The following is a 23,070-nucleotide window of genomic DNA, read 5'->3' as shown; positions in this document are numbered from 1 at the left end:
AGATTTAAGACAGGCCAAAATACTACCCTCTTAGTTGGGCCTAGAACTCAGCTCTGTTTGCCACCATCCCAACAAATGGACTACACGTGATCCCAGAAGCAAGCATGAATTTTGCCCTGTAAGAGCTAAACAAAATGAAAGCATGGGAAACAGAGCACTTACTTGGACACAAATTCAGAGAACCTACTCTACAATCACTGCTTACATGTCTAACCCTGCTTAGCCACCGCATAAATGCACCTTTCTAGTAGTATGAAGCCAGAAAGAGAAACTACATGTGAATTAGCAGTCTACTTTCTGGGATTTCAACCATTTTCAGGTTTACTGGAAGAGGGAGAAAACCAAACTCTGTCACCCCCCACTGCACTTTCTTTTCTATGTCCACTCTACCTCTCCATCTTTCCTTGGGACCGAGGGACCAAAAGCAGATCTGTCCTATTTGCCACGGTAAAGTGGGGCATGTCCAAGCAGGAGGTCCGCATTCTCAAAAGAGGTTAGAAAATACCACCATAGGATTATATTACATTATCATCATTAGGACTTGATAGGCCACACAATTCTAGATCTAAAGTCTTGCCACTTCGGGATGATGCCAGCTGACCATGAAAGGCAATGGTGGTGAACTCTTAACGCACGCTCCATAGCTCCTTGATGCCCACATGGGGCGAGGGGAGAGGGGGCGTACACAGGGGGGCAGCCAGCTACACACCTACATAGCCACAAGCTCCTGGTCACATGCAAATCCGGACACACTATTCTTTGTGTCTAAGACACAGTACTCAATGTGTCAGACAGAGTAAAATTAAAACCCTCCAATGACAGTAACCAAAAATAATATCCTTAAAATCATAAACAGAGGTAAAAATGTGCTATTTCACCACAGCAAGTTGTTTCCCCATAAGCTTTATTAGCTATTTTGCCAAACAGTGTAAATTGTGCCAGAATATTAGGAAGTAAATCTGAAAACTGAAGTCCATTGGGAGGGTGGGAGAAGAAACATAGAGATCGAATTTCTTTCAATAAATCCTCAACCTCAAAAAGAAAAAAGAAAATCCCTGCATGCATCAGGATGGTACATCAACAACGAGCACGCTGTCTATGAAGGCAAGTAAAGAACAAACGGATGGAAAAGGACGTGTCCTGAATTGTTCTAGTGTCTGCTACTCTGTGCCCAAGCAGCATGGTGTGCAGAAATCAGGCCACAGTAGCGTGACATCTCTTCTCACGGTAAGGACATCTTGCTACACCCTCTGGAGTAGAGGACCACATTTGGCACGGATATGACTCTGGGTTTGGTGACCTAACTCAAGGGGAATGAGCAGGCCGGGTACCAGTGATTCGAAAGATGTTCGCTGCAACACTTGCCGAACACTTACTACTTGCCCGACTCTGTGCTAAGAGCTTGACATGTAAATCTTAGTTCTCATGGGAGCTCTAGGAAGGTTACGTTAGTCCCCCAGTGTGGAGACAGAGAAACAGATACTTATCAAGACAACCTTCCCCGCAGTGACACAGCTGGGGCAGGGCTATGAACTCAAGCTTCGGGGCTCACTGGGACCACCAGCCCCGGAGCAGTGTTCCACTCCACGCCTCGGCAGCTGGTCCCTCGGAGCGCACCTGCCGCAGCACCTGGGGACCATCCCGGCTCTGCTGCTTTCCTTGCAGTTGTCCCTGGGGTGACCATGTATAACGCCTGCTGCTGTGCGGCAGGAACCATAGGAAGGACGAGAAGCTCCCCTCCATTCATAGACTAAAAGGCTAGTGCCCCTCTGTGACTGAAGAAGTAAAGAAGACATGTGCCTCAAGGGAGGTCAGACCTAATCGGACTGGGCCACATGGCTGACTGCGGGAACCTTTCTCGCGAAGGCTTATCACGACTTTAATATTTTTGTTCGACAAGTCTCTTTTTAAAGACAGCCATGAAATAGCCCCCTCCCTTTCAACATAATTGAACACTGAATAAGTGGATGCACATGGAGTATTTATTACATTTAAAAAGTCATGCATATTGCAATAAATGCTAACACACAGTATCGAGCTCCAGCTGAAAGCACTAAAACTCTGCAGGCAGTTACTAGTTCTCCAGGGTTTCTCAGTTTCAGCACTACTGACATTTGGGGCTGGAGCCGCATTGCTAGCCCCTACCCACCAAATACCCATAGCACTTTCCCAGCTGGGACAATCATCAATGTCTCTAGATGTTGCCAGATGCCCTCTGCAGAGCAAAATGCCCCCAAGTTGAGAATTACTGACTTAGCTGAAGAAGAAACATACTGTACAAATTCAATTTATTTTTTTTTATTTTTGGAGAGGGAGGAGGGGGCAGGGAGAGAAGAAAAGAGAGACTCTTAAGCAGGGTTGCTTAACCTCAGGACCCTGAGATCATGACCTGAGCTGAAATCAAGAGTCAGATGCTTAACCAACTGAGCTGCCCAGGCTCCCCTGTAAAAAAAATTTTTAATCACTAAATTAACTAAGAAATTGTAGTAGTACGTACAGGACAGTTTGATCAAAGACCCCAAAATTGCCTGTCTGTGCGGGGTCAACAAACCCCCCCCCCCCGCATATGTGCCATAATCTCTATCAGCCAGCTGATGGGACCACACAAATGTATGAAGAAACAGAAGGAACCACAGAGACGATGTGATTCAAAATCCTCATTGTCCAGAAAAGGAAACCGAGGCTTGGAAAGAGCAAGTGGATTGTCGCTAACCACACAAATGCCACCAGCAACAAATTTAAACTAATACACATTCATACAGGCCTTGCAACTTCCCTAGCAACTCTGGTTCCTTACCTCTAAAATCAGGGGACTGGACAGATCATTGAAGTAAGAGGAAGAATGAGGCCACAGTCTGTGGGTCAAAATCCCTGAGGATGACCAGACCCTCAATGGTCTCACATCTTTCTCCCTGCTTTGACCTGTCCTACACAACACTCTCCAGTAGGGCTACACATCTCTATGTGCCCTCTCTGTTAAGATAGAGGAACGAGAAAAGAGAATTCTTGGCCTTAAGGACCTTCCCTCCTCTGGGGAAGACAGATGGACAAACACATGGTAGTCAGTCAAGGGAACACAGGAGGGTCAGCAGACCAGAATGGGGTTGGGAGGGTAGAGTGTCAACAACAACAACAAATCTTCCTACTGGAAGTAACTCCTAAGCTAAATCCTGCTGAAAGAGGAAAAAGGAGCCAGGCTGGGGGCAGCAGGAGACAGGGAGAGGAGGTGGACATTCCCAGACTAGTCCCCTCTGTCCTACTTCTCTAGAAACCATGAACCAAACAGATCTGAAGGCCTAGGGGCAAACGAGCCGGCAAGGAGCTACTGTCAAAGCAGGTGTGACGGTATAAGGTAAAAGGGGACACTGCAGCAAGGGTGGGTGACCAAGAGCTTTCATCTACTGTGCTGAGGTGCTTACACTTGACCTTGACGACTCCCGCAGTCACTGAAGCATTTTTTTGAGCAGTAAAGCTATCTGGTCAGATGTGCTCTCTTTCTTGCACGTACATTTTAAACTTAAAAAAAAAAAAAACAAAAAAAAAAACCTCAACAACTAGCAAGAAAAATGATTTTACATCCCATTTCATTTCAGTCACATCTTCCCCCCCCGCCCCTCCTTGACTTCCCCTCCCCTTCTCTCCTCACTGCCCCATAACAAAACAGACAAAAGTTGCCTAAAATAATATCTATGCGTACAACCTAGGAGGTGCTCCAAATTTTTAAAAAATCTATTTTATTTCATTGTTTTAAAGGTACTGGTCAAGACACAGTAAAGTGATTTCATCACAAGTCAAGATAAAGCATTTGAAATACATTGCTCTAAGCCAACGTTTCGCAGCACTCTCGACATTCTGTGTAGGTCAATTCTTCACGGCAGCAACGCAGCGTGACAACCGACACGGTCTCCAGACATTGCCGAATGTCCCTTGGGGGGCAAAACTGCCTCTAGGCTGAGAACCACTGCTCTAGGCCATAGAGGGGAGAAGCATGGCTGGGGGGTGGGCCAGGGAGCCCTAAATTAGACTGAGTTGACAAAGGTAGGAAAGCAAACACATATTCACAGCAGAAATACATGCTAAGAATAAGGAGTGTGGGTCTGTCTGAAGTAGTTTCTGGGTCAGATTTTTCAGGGGAACCTCAAGTCCAAGCGAAAGTATCCGGATTAAAGTACTGGGAGAGCAGAAATGAGGAGATCCCCCTCTCCAGGCTGGAGCCCAAGGAACTGACACTGGGTTTTACATGAAGCTTAAGCAAAATTTCCAATTCATCAAGGCAGCTCAGGCAGGAAAGAGGATCTAATGAGAACACTATGAAGTCACACGGAGCATCAGCATACATTCCGTGGCTAACAAGATGCAAGCTCATCATCTGGCTTTCTACTCTAAGGGCACTTGCTTATCAATTAGGTTTTCTGAGAACCTTCCCCACAATAACGGGAACACAGTCACTAATAGCACTCTCTTGAAGCCACCGATTCACCCTCATGTGACAAGGTAGTTAATTTCCCAAGTAACACAATGAATTAAAAACAAACAAGCAAAAAAAAAAAAAAAAAATTGCACTGCCAAGGACTACCTTGGCTTTCTGCAAAAAACTAGTACCTACCTGGTCACTGATGTTAACATGAAATTTATCCATTAGCTGTAAAAGAACCCCTGTTGTTTTTCCAGGTCCCTTCCCCCACCACACAGCCGGCTGTCCCTCCCTCCCTGGCAGAGGACAAGGGGCAGGTCACGAAGCCAAAACAAACAAGCTACCCAGCAGGAGTGCCTGAGGAGGGCAGACCCCGAAATAAAATGAAGCAAGATCAAGGAAAAGTGGTGGCTGGCTACCATGGGAAGGCTAAAGACAGGTCTCCCTCAAACATTTAGGCATAAATAATGCCACCAAGACTGAGGCTGGACTAATTGTTCATCTGTGGCCAAAGACTGAGGAGCTACTTACATTCACCTTTGTTGGCAAACAGTCTGTCAATTGCACTTTTCGTACTAGCAAACCAGAATCTACTAAAAACAAATTAATAGCCATATAGATCCAAAGTTTTGAAGCCCCCCAAAAGAGGCCAAGGGATTTTATTTCTTAATTTTTAAAAAAGATTTATGTATTTATTTTGGAGAACGAGCTCGAGCAGGAGGGGCAGGGGAAGAGGGAGAGAGAATCTCAAGCAGATCCCACACTCAGCTCAGAGCGGATACCGGGTTCAATCTTGGGACCCTGAGATCAGATCTGAGCCCGAACCAAGAGTCGAATGCTTAACTGACTGCACCACCCGGGCTCCCCAAAACCAGGGGATTTTAGAAACAGGAGGAAGGGCAGAAAGAAGGATTGAGAGACTTACCCTGAAAGCCATGGGCTAGACCAAGATTTCTGAACTCTGGGACAACGGACGTTTTGGGCTGGACAACTGTTTGTTTGGGAGGCCTGTCCTGTGTGTTGGAAGATGCTTTACAGCGTCCCTGATCTCTGTCCACTTAGATGCACCTCCCTTCAAGTTGTGACACCAAAATTGTCACTAGACACTGCCAAACGTCTCCTAAGAGGACAAAAATCACCTCCCCCCACCAAACTGAGAATCACTAGGTAGGTGAGACCCAGCTCATATTAATGATATAAATGTTAACGGGAAGGTCACTGGCAAAAGGAGTATTTTTCTTTCTTTCTTTCTTTTTTTTTTAAGATTTTATTTGTTTGAGAGAAAGCAAGCAAGGGAAGGAGCAGAGGGAGAGGGACAAGCAGACTCTGTGTTAAGTGGAGCCTAACCCGAGGCTTGACCTCAGGACCCTGAGATCGTGACCAGAGCTGAAACCAAGTCAGATGCTTAACTGACTGAGCCACCCAGTCACCCCCCTAAAGTAGAGTTTCCAATAGTCAAATGCCAAAGTCCCAAAGAGAACCCACCTCAGTAGGAAGAAATTCTGTGGCCACTTCCCCTTTCGTATAAACATATCTGAAACATATCTAAAATGGATCTAAAACATAACTTTAGTATAACCTGAGTGCTCTCCTCTGCCTCTGGCCAATCTGATGCTTATGTCTGGTGCGGTAGGTGACACCAGAGTCTAATGACACTAAAATAAGGCAAAATATTTTCCAACATTATCTCGGGCTATTAATGTTCTAAGAATCTCTAATCAGGTCATGCTATATCCTATTTCTCAGTCTGTAAACAAACATTCTTCTGGGCCCTCTATCTGGCCAGCATGCTTTCCTTGTTAATCTGCTAAATTAAATTGCCTCTATAAACTGTATCATACCACTTTCTGCAAACAGATGGAACATATTCTAAAGTGTCTTTTGAATGGAAATTTTCCACACTTTCTACCTTAACTAAGGGCCTTAACCCAGAACCTTCTGTGCTTCCTGTTCCAGAAACCACTGACAAGCAAATCCTTGACTCTACACTTCATACCCTTTGGACTTAATACACCAAGGAAAGCTCATTCATTTGCCTTACAACTAAAATTAAACCTTGTCAAGCTTCTTCCTTAACTGCCTCGATTTCCATTATAGCATGAGGCTAGACCAAATATCCCCCTCTAACCACTTCTTTTCCAAAGCAAACTAATGATAATCCAAGCTAAAAGCCCTTGTTACACTGTAAAAAAACAAACAACAAACAAAAAACCAAAAACACACACAGGACAAAGCTATTTACTATTGTAGGATCATTAATTGGTGGATGGTCTAGTACAACCATCTTCTTTCTTAGTTTCTCCAAGAAAGACACCGTATCTCATCATGTCCACTTAAAATTAAGTTAGTACAGAAATAGATCTTTTGGCTTTTTTTTTCTCCATCTTGAAAGTCTGTTTGCCCTTCTGTTTCTTTAGTGTATTTACTTACGGGCAAGTAGGAATTTCCTAACCTTATTCTTTGCACTTGTACACGTAAGAGTTCTTACTTACTTACTTACTTACAAATAATGGACATGGGTCCATTATTTGGGGCATTTTTACAGACTCGACTGTATCTTCTCAAAATTCATGTGTTGAAGCCCTTATCCCCAATGTGACTGTTATCTGGAGGTAAGAAGGTAACTTGGGTTCAACGAGGTCATAAGGGCGGAGACTTAATCTGACAGACCGGCTACTCCTGTAAGGGGAAGAAACACCAGGACTCAACAGCTCACTCTCTTTGCACACAGAGGACAGGCCATATGAGGACACAGTGAGATGTCTGTCTGCCAGCCAGGAAGAGGGATCTCACCAAAACCACCTCTGACAACACCTTGATCTTGAACCTCTAGCCTAGATAAATTTCCATTAAGCCACCCAATCTGTGATATTGTTATGGCAGCCAAGTGGACTCATAGGGACATGAAATATCTACAGAAGAAAGACATCTGTCCTCTTCCCGAACTGAAGCCATTCTTAAAGTTCCTAAGCCTACCCATGTCACAGATATATACTGTCTTGGGCGTGGCGGGTCCTGCTGATAAAGGATATTAGCACATGCGGTCTTCATGAGCACTGACTACAGTGGACATTTCAGAATCACAGAAAGCTAAAGAGGCTTCTTCTTTCTTAAAAAAAAAAAAAAAAAGCCTTGTCCGTACTGGTACTAAATCTTTCTGATTATAAAAGCCCTCCACACTCTCTCCTGCCATAAAAATAAGAAACTACTCTCAAAGAGCTACAGACTTGTGGAGATAAAAAGCACCCTGAAGTTTTTAGAGTTTTCTGCTGGATGCAACAGCAGCCACGTGGCCTCCAGGTCAGCGTCCAGGGGCAGGCGCTGCTGCTTTGCTTTACTCTGAACTACCCTGCCCGCGGTTCATCCACACACCACCCAGCCCCCCACCAAAGACCAAGACACACCACCTCTCTAATGCCAGACTCCTCTCCTCTGCTGGTCACGAGAACCGCAGCCCAATGGAGGCAGAACCCTATCACTCTTTCCACAGTTAGAGCACCCTGACACAGCCATAAATTGATTTCGAGACCTTTCTCTTGTTCCAATACTGGTCTTGTCTTTAATGTGGACAAGACCTACCAGTAAGACTCTCAGGGCAGGCAGGTGATGAGTTTGCTGTCTGTCCCTAACCACGGACAATGGAAAGTTCCCTCCCCATTCTGACGAGGTAGCTACCTCTCTTACCTTGACTAGAGCATGCACCTCATACATCTGCCAAAATGTAACTGATTCTTGTTACGTCTCTAGAGCTGGCTGTGCCTTTGGAGTTGTTCATAATACTAGACAGCAACAGAAGTAACGGAAGTCTCTTACCACAGCTGTGTTGACATTTCCAATAGCCCTGGGAGAACAAATTTTACTCTGCAAAACCTCATACCGATGTTATGTGTGGACAAGTCTAGATGACGCTGCAGCGTACGGCAGAAGTCATATCCTTTTCATGCCACCACCATTTTATCCTCATTCACCAAACAGTCTCCCTAACAAAGATGCTGTCTTATTTTGACGACAGGATCCAAATTCAAAGAAGCATTGTTAAATATAGCAGGATCATGTTAACACCCAGATAACGTCTCAGTACCACTGCCCTGGCCTACTTTTGTTGTCATTCAAATATCTTCTCCTTCACCGTGTACATAAGGTCATGACAAGGTACAAGGGTACATAGGAGGGTAATAAGGGTAGTTAGGAATGACTGGTACACCCAGAATTGTTGCCAACTCTTTTACTTGCCACACTTGTCAAATCCGCTGTGTGAGCAAATCAAGTAAGACAAAGAGAACCACAAGGTACCCTTGTCCACGAGGGCCATTTGTAAACATTCAAATCTTATCCAAATGAAAGAATGTGCTACATGTAAGTTAATGTGTTTTGGAATGAACAGACGCATATTTCAGCTTTTCACTGAAACAGTTAAAAGATGTTATTCCCGGATCTAGGATATTCTTGCCAATAAAGAGAAGATGGCACCCTCGCACAGATTTAAAGGAAGTCTGTTAAAACATACACACTCTAAAAAAAAAAAAAGAAGAAAAGAAAAACAACAACAACAACAAAAACAAAACATACACACTCTTAACTAGGAATCATTATCCACAGCACCCGGAATCAGCTGGAACAGTGGCACATCAAAACGAAATACTAGAAAAGAAACTGGCCCATGACCTTAATGAGTATGAGAGGCACAATAAAAAGACCCACGACAACCAATGCCATGGAGTAGCGGAGGTGAGCTTTCCAAAACAGAAATAGATAGTGTGGTTTCTAATCACATTTAGAATAAATTCCGAATTCATAAAGCCTTACCTCAGGCCTACTGCTTCTCTGACCCCAAATTGTAGCTGCAATAATTTCCTACTGTATTAGGTTAAAACGCCATAATGAACTGTACGCTTAAGGAAGGCATACTGCTAGGTGAGCCAAAAAGCAGGTCTATGACACCCAACAGTCAACCACTCCCTTAAAGTTAGCAGAGAAAATGCAGATGTTCGTGAGGAAAACTCGCCTCACATACAACTCCTCAACTATGTCACTCACTAGTAAAAATCCGTTCCAGAAAGAACCAACTATGCACAGCAGACACTTTAAGATGTGGGCCTCTGAGTGTGTAAGGAAGTACCGTAACTCGGCACCAGCACCATCTTACATATTTAACAACCTCCTCTGAGATTACAAATGCTTGTGTCCACTTTAACATGCAATGTCTATGAGGTTTATTCCAGAAAACCTTAAACTTGCTCGGGAGCTTGTTGAATTACTCGTGATAGTCACTAGCTATAGGATTCTAGAACAAATACTAAAAGGAAATGCACCCAACACAACATGCAAAGGAGATGCTAGTTACACCACCTCTTTCTGAGAAATTCGCAAAGCACAGCCACATCCCCCCAAGAAGATGGCTCACATCGAGCCATGCAGAGCCTCCAACCTGCCTTACACACACCTCTCCTCTCCCTTCCTTCCGCTCCCCAGTCTTGCCACAGTGAACTGGACTGCTAGTGGTGTGCGGCCAGAAGGCAGCACCGACAGGTAGGCTGACATCCCACACAGTGGCCTGGCATGAACACTATGCCCTCCAGAAATATCCTATATTGGATGGTGATGAACAGATCCCATCAAATCCTCTTATGAGCTCCGGGTGTGAAACAAAGAGAAAGAATCCAAGATAAATGGAAGACTCAAATACCAGCCATGAAACAGTCTAAATTGTGAGAAAGCAGAAGCCAGTGAGTTGTAGTCCAAACAGAGTACCGCTGCGTCTCCACGTTGACAAAGCACTAGAGGGGCAAGGAACAAAGTGTTTGCTAAAGGGATGCCATAACCACGTTTCTTGAGCTACATTACATCCTATTCAACACATCCCAATTCTCTGCCTTCTGAAACGGTTTCCTGTTCTTCATCTCTCCTTGGAGCTTTTCTGTAAATCTGTATTAACACAAGCATGCTCTGCTTTCTACAACACGATTCTCCTTCACTTCCCTCCCGGACCTATTCTGTTAGTCTTTCCCAACTCAATAAACCACATACCATCCATCCAGCTGCTCAAGCCAAATACCTGGGAGGGTTAAAAAAAGAAAAAACTGGGGGCGCCTGGGTGGCTCAGTCGTTAAGCGTCTGCCTTTGGCTCAGGTCATGATCCCAGCGTCCTGGGATCGAGCCCCACATCAGATTCCCTGCTCCTCAGGAAGCCTGCTTCTCTTTCTCCCCCTTCCTTGCTTGTATTTCCTCTCTCACTGTCTCTCTCTCTCTCTCTGTCAAGTAAATAAATAAAATCTTAAAACAAACAAACAAACTTATTTTGGATATTTTCAAACATTGACAAAATGAAGAGAACGGTACCTATTACCCAGCCCCGGGGCGTGTCAACAACTCAAGTATGCTTTACCTACTCCCCACCATACCCCAGATCAAAGAAGTTAGTCCCTGATTTTTTTCTTTTTCCCTTCAGCCCTCACAACCAACTTACAGGAAAGTCTTACTTTCTCATTTTCAGTGATATCACCTTAATGTAAGTCACCATCATTTCTCAACTACACTATCGAAACAGCCTCCTTACTGATCTCCCTGCTTCCGCTTTTGCCCCCGAGTTCAATTCCAAAAAGGAGCCAAGATGAACTTTAAAAATGAGGAATCAGCTATGTGTGGTTTCCTATCGCATTCAGAATAAACTCCAAATTCACAAAGTCTTACATCAGGCCTGCCTCCTTCTCTGACCCCATCGTAGCCTCTCAGTCCTGCCAAGCCACACTGGCCTTCTTTATGTCCTCTGAACTCCGAGCCCGGTCCTGCCTTAGGGCCTCTGCATGAATTGTTGCCCTGGCCTGCAATGCCTTTTGCCAGACTGTCACCTCGCTGGCTCCCTGCTGTCTTTCGGACCTCAGGCCCAATGTCGCATCCCCTGGAAGACCTTCCGCCCAAGCTACGGTGGTCACTTGATCACTTGCTACCACATCACCATTTGAATCCTCCAGGTAACTTTGATCACCACCATCCGCTACTTTTATCTCTCTTTTTGAAAAAACTTCTCTCTCCTCACTTAAGGATAAGCTGCGGGGAACAGGGATGATAAGAAGACCTTTCCAATACATACATTCATTCTTCTTTTTTCATAAAAAGTCCTGATTTCGTTCAGATATCAACTCCTCTCCTGGGCAGTCATGGGCCTCAGGAGAAATGGACCCTTTAATGCTCCAGGCCCAGGGAATGGCAAGACAGACGGATGAAAAGTCAGATATCCCTTGCCAGTGACTAGTTCAGAAATGAGTGTCTGGCCTTATTCCAGCCAAGAGATATAGGTAAGGTTCGTAAGAGGCTTCTGAAAAAGTTGTTCTCTTAAAAAACACAGAAATCCTAGTCTTCTTCTCCCTCTGGTCATGAATGAAGAAACATGGTGGCATACCCCATCTATGAGGAGAACAGTCTTTGGGATGAAGTCCACATTGCTGTTTATACAGAGGAGACAGAAGGAAAGAACTTATGTCCTTGATGACACAGTTGAATCTTCTGATCAACCAACCTGTGAGTCCATACTACCCTGCCTTCCTTCTATATAAGCTAATGAATGTCCCTGTGATTTAAGTCAGTTTAGGCTAGATTTTCTATTACCCAGAGGTGAAAATACATATAGGGACTTCATGTACCTTCTCATGGCTAGACTTGCAGCACCTAGAAAAATGCCTAGAATATGGTGGGCACTTACCAAAGACATGTTGAATGAGTAAGTGGAGAAGTCTAAAATAATAACTACTGAAGGAGAAAGAATCCTAAAGCAGTTATTCCCCATTTAGCCTCCTTAACTATAAAGTCAATAAATCCTTAAGAAAGGGATCTACTTCAGTATTAGTAAGTAAACACAAAGATGTTCTTGATGAAGGTTTTAAAGTGTCAACACTGGAATATGTCACCATCATTACAAACAGAAAATGCCACTTTGAACAAGCACACATACACTTATGAAGACTTACAGGTTCTTGGGGTTCCGTCTCTTCCCATGCTCCCCAACCATCATCTTCCCAGTTTGATTTACCTATTATTAAAAAAGATGAAAATTGCTTACATGAAGTGCAGAGCTTGAAATATTTTACTAAACATTTTCTCTAAACATAATAGAACCAACACCTGATATATAAATACTATGTAAATATGTATGTCCTTAAAGATTTTGTGACCTAATGTAGCAAACACATTAACCATAGTACCTGGTGAGTACTGTAACCACTACCATAAAAGGGAGGAGTGAGAGACATGACAAAATCAGGGCTTCCAGAGTTCCAAAGCCCACGCTCACAAGTATTCCGCTATACTTTCTCCGCCTATGGTTTATGAAGAGGCATAAAAATTAGGAAACATGGGGCTTAGAGTTAAGGCCAAAACAATTTTATCATGTATTATTTTAAAATAGAAGCATTCCCTTGATATCAAAATTTAGAAGTTTTTTTCATAACTTGGAAAATTACAGCTTGTTCTTTGGCAATCTAATTCACTTAGGCAATTTCTTTATTCTGCTAATTTCTCCAATACACCAAAAACAACTGCCTTATTGTGGGCTGATGGCAACTAAGCCATCCCATCTAGAGAGTTTGTTTTTTTTTAAGATTTTTTATTTATTTATTTGACAGAGAGGGATCACAAGTAGGCAGAGAGGCAGGCAGAGAGAGTGAGAGGGAAGCAGGCTCCCTGCTGAGCAGAGAGCCCAATGCGGGACTCGATCCCAGGACCCCGAGATCATGACCTGAGCCGAAGGCAGCGGCTTAAACCACTGAGCCACCCAGGCGCCCCCCATCTAGAGAGTTTTAAAAAATGCTGTTTTTCTTTTTTTTGTTGTTTTTTATTGCATTATGTTAGTCACCATATAATACATTTTTAGTTTTTGATGTAGTGTTCCAAGATTCATTGTTTATGTACCACACCCAGTGCTCCATGCAATACGTGCCCTCCTTAATACCTACCACCAGGCTCACCCAACCCTCCCACCCCCAACCCCTTCAAAACCCTCAGTTTGTTTCTCAGAGTCCAGTCTCTCATGGCTTGTCTCCCCCTACCATTCCTGTTCTAGAAAGCAAAGTACCTCAAAAAGCTTATCACTCTAAAATCCGTGATTTGATTTTAATATTGCTATAAAAAGAATGTATCGAAATACCACCACCTTGGAAAGACCACACAGAATTGCAAACACTTCATGGGGCCAGCTAATGATTCACTCATTCATTCATTCATTCAACAAACGCAGTATCTTTAGCGTGTTGGCCGCTGTGCTAAGTGCTGGAGAGACAAAAGAAAATAAGCCTTCAAAAAGCTTAGTTGGCACACATAACCTCCACTGAATGCTGTACAATACTATAAAAAATGTATTATTTCTCTTCTATATTGGAATAAAAAGTACCTGACTCAATTCACAAATGACTCATACAATCAAACACAAGATAGTAGCAATTTGAATTTCCTGCCCCTGCAAAGAGACCCAGGATCTCTCTCAATGCCGTAATTCAAAACATCCAAGAAGAGAAGTCCTTGAAAAATACTTCCTTTATATAAGATATTTGTGTTCCTGAAGGTTTTTTTCCATTTCTCAAGGCCCCTGATTGAGAAATTTCTATTAACAAGAGAGAAAAGGGGATCAATCACACATCTTCTCCTATCACGGGAATACATTTTCTAAAGAAGTCATGGTACAAACAGAGTTGAAAGGAAGGTGAAACAGAACTATTACTCAGGAATGTTAAAGATGTGTTTGAAGGTTGGCCTGGAATCCTAAGTCTATTTATAATACTATAAGAAAATGCATTCTAGATTCTATTCAACTTAAAATTGGAAAACATTAATTCTATTCCATGGATTTTATTTGACAGAGAAAGCAAGAGAGCACAGGAGGAGAGGGAACGGGAAAAGCGGACTTGCCGTTGAGCAGAGAGCCCAATGCAGGGCTTGATCCCAGGACCCTGGGATCATGATCTGAACCAAAGGCAGACACTTAACCAACTGAGCCACCCAGGCATCCCAACATTTTTTTTTAAAGGAAACATTTGCAAACTGGACACTACCCTTATATCTATTTCTAGTCTGTGCTGGTAATATAAATTTTGCAGCCTCCTGAGGTCTGTTGAAAATCTTCTGATACTATTTTGCAGGCTGCTATTTGACAGTTAACTGTCAGCTGTTAAAAAGCATTGGAATCTTAGCACTATACCAAGGTAGTTTCTTATGTTTTCAAACTATGCAGTAGGCCAAGCACATTATTGAAAAGAAAAAAAAAAAGGATGGTGTATATTAAAAACATAGTTGATGAATGTCTAATCAAGCTGCCATTCAAGTAAACGATTTTATTCAGATAGACGTTCTCTCTGGTAACTTTTCTATGAAAGGTGGTTTCTTCAGTTGATTCTATTATCAGTGTTTTTTAAATGATCCTTAATCAGGGTTGTGGATAACAAAAGCAATGTATTTAATATATATTAAAAAACTGTCCCTATTTAATGTCAATATGAACTGTTACTTTAAGACCTTAAGATTTATAAATTCTACATAGTCATGACAGAATAACACTTTTTATTATCATTTACTATAAAGAAAAGCTGAAAATAGCTCACCATGATTGTCTTAGAATAAATAGATTAAAATTACCCTGGCCCATTAGAATTTTCTCTTTTAACTCTTTTTGTAATTTATAACAAAATCACCCATAAGAGATTTTGAATTTTAATACTAAGCTGTGGTATAAGTCAGTTTAACAAAGTGTGTTATAGAATAAGGGCACCAGAATATACATATACACTGTTTGGGGTGGTTAGGGTCCAGTGTGAAAATTCCAAGCACTCCACAAAGCACTAAATCATAAAGCCAATGGCACTTACCCAGTTTGCTTACTGGGCTAAGCAGCACTCATCTCAGCCAAAGGCCAGAATAAATGATAAGGTAATTTTAAGTGTTTTCCCCCACTTATTAAATAAGTTAAGTACCAAGCACCTAAACTGAAAAGCAAATCTTTTAACTGTCATCAGCTTCCTATGTCTTTCATTTTGCTGAAGTCCAATTCACAAAATCGATCAGAAAATTAAAAGAATGAGATTCACACTCACTGCTTTAATAAAACCAGTTACGGTCTCTTCTGCAGCTTCCTCTCTCTAGGTAGCCTTAAAAACTCCGCAAGAAGTGCAAATAATGAATTAGGGATGACTGACGTTTCAGGGTGGGCTTCGATCTGCACATCTGAAGCAGACTGTCCACGGATCACTCTAAACACACTAACTTCAAAGATAAACTTTAATGCCAATCATCTGATCCTAAATATCCTTTTTCCCTTTGCCTGCCACCACCCTTCTATTCTTTCTCTCCGGTTAGACTCTTCACTCACTGTAGGCACTCAGCAGCACTGTCCAATAAAAATATAATGCAAGCCACAAACTCAATTTTATTTTTTTTAAGGATTTTATTTATTTGACAGAGAAAGACAGAGGGAGAGAGGGAACACAAGCAGGGGGAGTGGAAGAGACAGAAACAAGCCTCCGGGCAAGCAGGGAGCCCAACATGGAGCTCGATCCCAGGACCCTGGGACCATGACCTGAGCCGAAGACAGATGCTTAATGACTTAGCCACCCAGGCACCCCCACACATTCAATTTTAAATTTATTAGTAGCCACAGTTTTTTGTTTGTTTGTTTGGTGGGCAGCAAAGCAAAATTTATTGAGCAATGGTACAAAGCTCCCCAAACGGGTAAGGGACCCAAGAGGGTTTCCCTAGTAGCCACTTTTTTTTTCTTCAAGATTTTACTTATTTATTTGACAAAGAGAGATATCACAAGTAGGCAGCGAGGGAGGCAGAGAGAGAGAGAGAAACAGGCTCCCCGCTGAGCAGAGAGCCCAATGTGGGTCCTCCATCCCAGGACCCCGAGATCAGGACCTGATCCAAAGACAGAGGCATAACCCACTGAGCCACCCAGGTGCCCCCTAGTAGCCACATTTTAAAGAAGAAAAAAAAGGCAAAACTTTAATAATAGATGTTACTTAATATAATACAGCCAAGATACCATTTCAACATGCAGTCAATGTGAAATTATTCATGAGAATGAATTTTACTTTTTACCGCACACTAAGTCTTCGAAATCTGATGTATATTTTACACTTAAAGCACATCTGTTTGGTCTAGCCATATTTCAAGTGCTCAAAAGTCTATGTGGCTAGTGGCTACAGTATGAGACAACACAGGTTGGGGTTGGATACCCAGTTTTACCCCTAAAGAGTTATATGACCTCAGGCAATTTATTTAATCCCCTACTGTCTCAGTTTCCTCTTTAGCAAAATGGAGTTAATAACTGTACTTCATACCGTTGTTAGAGTTACTATATCTGAAGCACTAGGAACAGTGCTTAGCATATAGACACTCTTAACGCTGTTAAAATTATCATTCTCCATCCAGTGGGATTTTTTTCCTGGGATGCAGGGGTGGCTCAATGTTCACAAATCAATTAACGTGATTCACATCAATAAAAGAAAGGGTAAAAATCATATGATCATTTCAATAGATGTAGAAAAAGCATTTGACAAAGTACAACATCCATTCATGATAAAAACCCTTCGCAAAGTAAGTTTAGAGGGAACATACCTCAATATAATAAAGGCCATATATGAAAAACCCACAGTGAATAATGGGGAAAAACTGAGAGCTTTTCCTCTAAGAGGAGGAACAAGACAAGGCTGTCCATTCTCACCACCTCTATTCACTATAGTACCGGAAGTCCTAGCTACAGCAATTAGACAGAATAAAGAAATAAAAGGCATCTGAACTGGTAAGGAAGAAGTAAAACTCTTATTTGCAATTGACATGTACCAGTTATAGAAAACCTAAAGACTCCACTAAAAAACAACTGATAAATTAATTCAGTAAAGTCACAGGACACAAAACAACATACAGAAACCTATGGCATCTCTATACACTAATAATGAAGCAGCCAAAACAACAATTAAGAAAACAATCCTATCCATAACTGCACCAAAAATAAGATACCCAGGGATAAACTTAACCAAGGAGGTGAAAGACATGTACTCTAAAAACTATAAAACACTGATGAAAGAAATTAAAGACGACACAAATGGAAAGATACTCTACGTTCTTGAATTAGAACAAATATTGTTAAAATGTCCATACTAGACACAGCGATCTACACACTCAATCCCTATCAAGATAGCAACAGCATTTTTCACAGAACCAGAACAATCCTAAAATTTGTATGGAACCACAAAAAGACCCCTAATAGCTCCCCTCCTCTTGAGGGGAGGAAAAAACCCAAAAAACAGAAACAAAAAAAACCCCCAATAACATGAGGTACCACAATTCCAGATTTCAAGATATACCACAAAGCTGTAGTAATCAAAAGAGAATGATACTGGCACAAAAACACACACATAGATCAAGAGAACAGAATGGAGGACCCAGAAATAAATCCATTGATTATATCGTCAACTAATCTTCAACAAAGAAGGAAGACTATGCAATGGGAGACAGTGTCCTCGACAAATGGTGATGGGAAAAGTGGACACCTACATGAAAAGAATGAAAATGGACCACTTTCTCCCACCACACACAAAAATACACTCAAAATGGATAAAAGAGCTAAATGTAAGACCTGAAATCATAAAAATCCTACAAGAGAACACAGGCAGTAATTTCTCTGACATCGGCCGAAGCAGTATTTTTCTAGATGATGTCTCCTGAGGCAAGGAAAACAAAAGCAAAAATAAACTGTTGGGACTACATCAAAGTAAAAAGCTTCTGCACACCAAAGGAAACAGTCAACAAAACTAAAAGACAACCTACTGAATAGGAGAGGATGTTTGCAAATAACATATCTAATAAAGGGTTAGTATCCAAAATATATAAAGAATTTATACAACTCAACACAAAACAAAGAATCCAATTAAAAATGGACAGAAGACATGAACATACATTCCCCCAAAGAAGAATATACGGATGGCCAACAGACACATAAAAAGATGCTCTACATCACTCATGAGGGAAATGCAAATCAGAACCCAATGAGATATCACCTCACCCCTGTCCAAATAGCTAAAATCAAAAACACAACAACAAGGATTGGTGCGAATGTGGAGAAAAGGAACCCTTGTACACAACTGGTGGAAATACAGAAGGGTGCAGCTACTGTGGAAAACCATAGGGTGATTCCTCACACAATAAAAAACAGAATTACCGTATGAATGGCTATTCATGGATCCATGGATTACCATGGATGAATGGATAAAGAACAGGTGGTATACATAAAGAGTGGAACATCAGCCATAAAAAAAGAATGAAATCTTACCATTTACGACAACATGGATGGATCCAAAGGGTATAAGGTCGAAGGAAATAAGTCAGGGAAAGACAAACACCATGATTTCAACTAAATGTGGAATTTAAGAAACAAAATAAGCAAAGGGGAGAAAAAAAAAAGAGAGAGAGAGAGAGAACTGAGAAACAGACTCTTAAATATAGAGAACAAACTCATGATTACCGAGGGGAGGTGGGTATGGGGATGGGTAAAATAGGAGATGGGGATTAAGGAGCACATTTGTGATGAGCACTGGATGATGTATGGAATTGCTGAATCAGTCACTATATGGTACACCTGAAGCTAATAAAACACTGTATGTTATTAATATGGAATTAAAATTAAAAAAATAAACTTACCTATAAAGAAACATAAAAAATGGGAAATATTGTCATTGGAGAAGTCTAAAAATAGGCTATGAGACTCCTTTCCTAGTCTTTCTACTTTCATGCTATGATTCATGTGCCGGATATGGCTCCTAAAGCGGTTACTTTACAACAATATTACATCAGAACAGCATCCGGCTATAAGCTAAGTATTTCAAAGCTCATTTTTTTTTAAGATTTTATTTATTTGAGAGAGAGAGAGCATGCATGCAGGAGTGAGGGGAAGAGCAGAGGAAAAGGGAGCAGCAGACTCCCTGCTCAAAGGGAGCTCAATGCAGGGCTCAATCTCAGGACCCTGAGATCATGACTTGAGCCAAAGTCGAAGACAGATGTTTAACCCACTGAGTCACCCAGGCATCCCTTAATGGCTCATGTTTTAACTGGGGTTTCCCACCCCACTTCCTGTGCAACCTAAACTAAAAAAATGGCACTTCCAAGTACATGAGACATTTCTGTTTAGTTTTTAACCTTTTACTCTGGCGGTGTGGGGGTGGGTGTGTGCGAACCTTTGTTGAACGGTGAACTGCCTCCAAAATCGATTTTCATACCTTTAACCAATTTCCTTTTAAATTCACAGAAACTCAAGGACTACGTTGAAGATTTTGAGTCTTTGCAGAAGTTTGCCAGCTTAAAATATTTCATTAGTCCACCTCATTTGATGAGCGTTCATTCAAGTTTCATACCACATCTTGAATTATACTTGTTCGTTACATTAAAAAATTCATAAGCTGATCTCTAACCAACTTATATGACTTGAAAAGAAATAAAAACAGGCAAGATGAATAAATAATAGCAACAAAAAGCAACTACTTCCTCACTGATTAGTCATTTGACTTTTCAACCCTGAACTTTATACCTGTCACTGAAGAGGACTATCGTGAACTACCTAGAGGAATTGATAACATAAGCACCAACTGTTGTTCTTATCCTGATTAAGTTCAACGCCTTGCCCAATCTGTAAAACCACTGACTTAAACTTCAACATGTAAAATGTAACTACACCTCCTTCTGGAAAGAATTTTTTTCCCCTGAAGAGATCAGATTATACGAGTATAAAAAAAAACTATTCAGTCTCTCACTTCTTAAATGATATAATCATTGAAACATAGAGAAAACACATTTTAATGCAATCATCAAAAATTACAGTTGTCTTTTTTAGGGGTATTTCCAGTGAATGAATTATTTCACCACAAAAGCTCAAATAAGAAATTCAACTTCTGTTTTCCATAGTTCTTTTTAATTCCAAAAATATCTTATTTTGATCTGCTTCTGAACAGCCTGTCCCCATAAACTGAGTGTGTTTCTCATATAAGAAGAACCTGAAGCTAGAAAGGAAATTGAATCCTGAAGTGGGCAATTAATTTGGCAATATTTTCTTTTTCCAATATGACTATGTCAAGAGCAAAAACTAAATGAGAAACTGAAATCATTAAATGTTAGGAAAAGGATAACTTAATTTAATCTCTGTGGTCTAATAAAAGTTCTTATTAGCACAGAAGCACATTCATTTCCATTCTTCTGAGACAAGAAAAAAAACAGAAAATGTACTTGTTTCTGTAAGGAGCAAGAACCTCTAGAACTTATGACTTGTAAATAATTTAAAAACTTCAACAAATCTTAGCTGGCTCTTCTTGGCCAGGCAAAGAACCCATCACGTACTAACCCAAAGGAAAAAAATAACTAAAGAAGAGAGAAGCTGCTTCTTAATTTCTAATGCCTCAGAATTATTAATCTATTTCTAGGGAAGTGAGAAAACAAATTTCATATTAGCATTTTCTTTTCAGCACATAAAAATATGTAACTATCTCAAATGAGGCCATCCCATTTCAGGAAGCAGAGCTTCTTTCACACCACCATCATTAAATCATACTAGATCTTAAAAGCCCCTTAAGTTCTATTTTTAAAAAAATTTTGTTTATTTATTTGACAGAGAGAGAGAGAGAGAGAGAACACAAGCAGGCAGAGTGGCAGGCAGAGAAAGAAGAGAGAGAAGCAGGCTCCCCGCCGAGCAAGGAGCCTGATGAGGGCAGGCGAGACACGATCCCAGACCCAGCTGTCACGACCTGAGCGGAAGACAACCGCTTAACCGACTGAGCCACTCAGGCGTCCCAAGGGCCCTTTTAGTTCTGGAATTCTAATGACCCCTGTTGTCAAATAAGTGACCTCTTGTATCACATAACGAAGTATGCCCTAATAGACAATTCACAAAATGACAGAACTGAAAATATCTTTAAGCAGAAATACGATATCCCCCTGCTCTAAAAAGTTTATAAAAATAAACATACTCCCTTTGGCCAAAAACCTAAGAAATCCTTAGACCCACCTTAACAAAAGCAACAAAACAAACCAATCCATATAAACAACAAAATTTAATTGCCTGATTCCATGTTCTATTTTGTTTCTTTTAAAGGACTAAAGGCAATAATATATTATATTAGAAAAAACTGCATCCTTTATAATTGTTTCCTACAATGTCATGTTACTCATTTGTATCCAAAGCAGCACAAAGAGATGAGCACTGCTAACAGGGTAAGGGTACACCATTATGATATATGGGTGAAAGTATGTAAACAATGCTAGCTATTTTGGTACTTTCTGCATATTCTAATATTTTTTTTAATATCTTTTCTTTTTAAAGATTTTATTTATTTATTTGACAGAGAGAGATCACAAGTAGGCAGAGAGGCAGGCAGAGAGAGTGAGAGGGAAGCAGAGCTCCCTTCAGAGCAGAGAGCCGGACGTGGGACTCGATCCCAGGACCCTGAGATCATGACCTGAGCCGAAGGCAGCGGCTTAAACCACTGAGCCACCCAGGCGCCCCACTTTCTGCATATTCTAAAGAAGCCAACTCAACACTATTATTTAACCCATTCTAATATTCAACTAGTCTCTGTGAGAAAACTTTCTTCATATTTAAATTCTTCAAATACCAGCTTAACTTTGCTATTACCTGCTGTTTTTTAAAAAAATACAGATAAAGCCTGACAAGAATCTTACTATCACATGAGAACCATTATTCACTTACCAGTAAAGCAAAAGTCAAGGGAACTGATAACACAGAATGACAACATCTGTAAATGGGCATTTCTGTTTAACATGGATAGGATTGAACCTGATGAATTTTTAGAGTAATTTGGCAACTGAAACCAGCATTTAAAATGTGAATTTCTATCATTCAGCAATTCCAATCCTGGAAATGTACATACAGAAACACCAATATCCTGGGTGCCTGGGTGGCTCAGTCGGTTAAGCATCTGCCTTCAGCTCAGGTTGTGATCTTGGAGTCCCAGGATCGAGTCCCACATCAGGCTCCCCGCTCAGTGGGACGTCTGCTTGTTCTCTCTCTCTCAAAAAATTAAATATCTTAAAAAAAAAACAAAAAAACCAATATCCTATGTAAAGACATGCAGAAGGATGCTTATTGGAGCATTTTCTTATAGCAAAAATTTTGGATATAATCTAAGTGTTCGTTGATAGGGAAATAGTTAAATATAGCCTGGTAGAGTCTTCATTGGAACACTGCACAGCCTTTAGAAAAAATGCTACAGGGTTGCATATACAACCTGGGAAAGGTGTTGAAGTTATATAATTAAGTGTATACACACACACACACACACACACACACACACACACAGAGTTCCAGAACACATATATTTTAAGAATAAGATAATAAAAATTAAAAAATAAATGCCCAAGCAACAGGTCTGTGTGTTGACTAAGCAGAAAGTCTCAGAGGAGTCTCACCATAGCAGTACAACAGAACTTTCTTTGATGATGGAAGTGTTCTGTATCTGTGCTATCCAGGAAGGTACCCATAGGCATATGTAGTCAATGAGCACTTGAAAAGTAGCTAGTATGACTAAGGAACTGAACTTTTACTTTTATTTTCTATTAAACATAAATTTAAATGACCACATATGACAAGTGGCTACCATACTAAACGGCATGAC

The 23,070-nt window shown here is 41.1% G+C and overlaps 1 protein-coding gene across 2 annotated transcripts in view; it reads right to left on the bottom strand.

Moving 5' to 3' along the window:
• RAB3GAP2 (RAB3 GTPase activating non-catalytic protein subunit 2) overlaps nucleotides 1-23,070 on the bottom strand; it is a 95,554-nt gene that overhangs the window by 63,417 nt on the left and 9,067 nt on the right. For both annotated transcript variants that reach the window (XR_006815553.1, XM_045982733.1), the window contains exon 2: nucleotides 12,379-12,440. Coding sequence is in view for 1 of the 2 variants with exons in the window: in XM_045982733.1 (XP_045838689.1) it covers nucleotides 12,379-12,440 (62 nt within the window). In the remaining variant the exon portion in view is untranslated. The remainder of the gene's footprint in view (nucleotides 1-12,378; nucleotides 12,441-23,070) is intronic.

This window comes from Meles meles, chromosome 17, assembly GCF_922984935.1.
Source record: "Meles meles chromosome 17, mMelMel3.1 paternal haplotype, whole genome shotgun sequence".
Classification (NCBI taxonomy): Eukaryota; Metazoa; Chordata; class Mammalia; order Carnivora; family Mustelidae; genus Meles; species Meles meles.
Note: the sequence above shows the minus strand (reverse complement) of the source record. Positions and strands in the feature narration are given on the sequence as shown.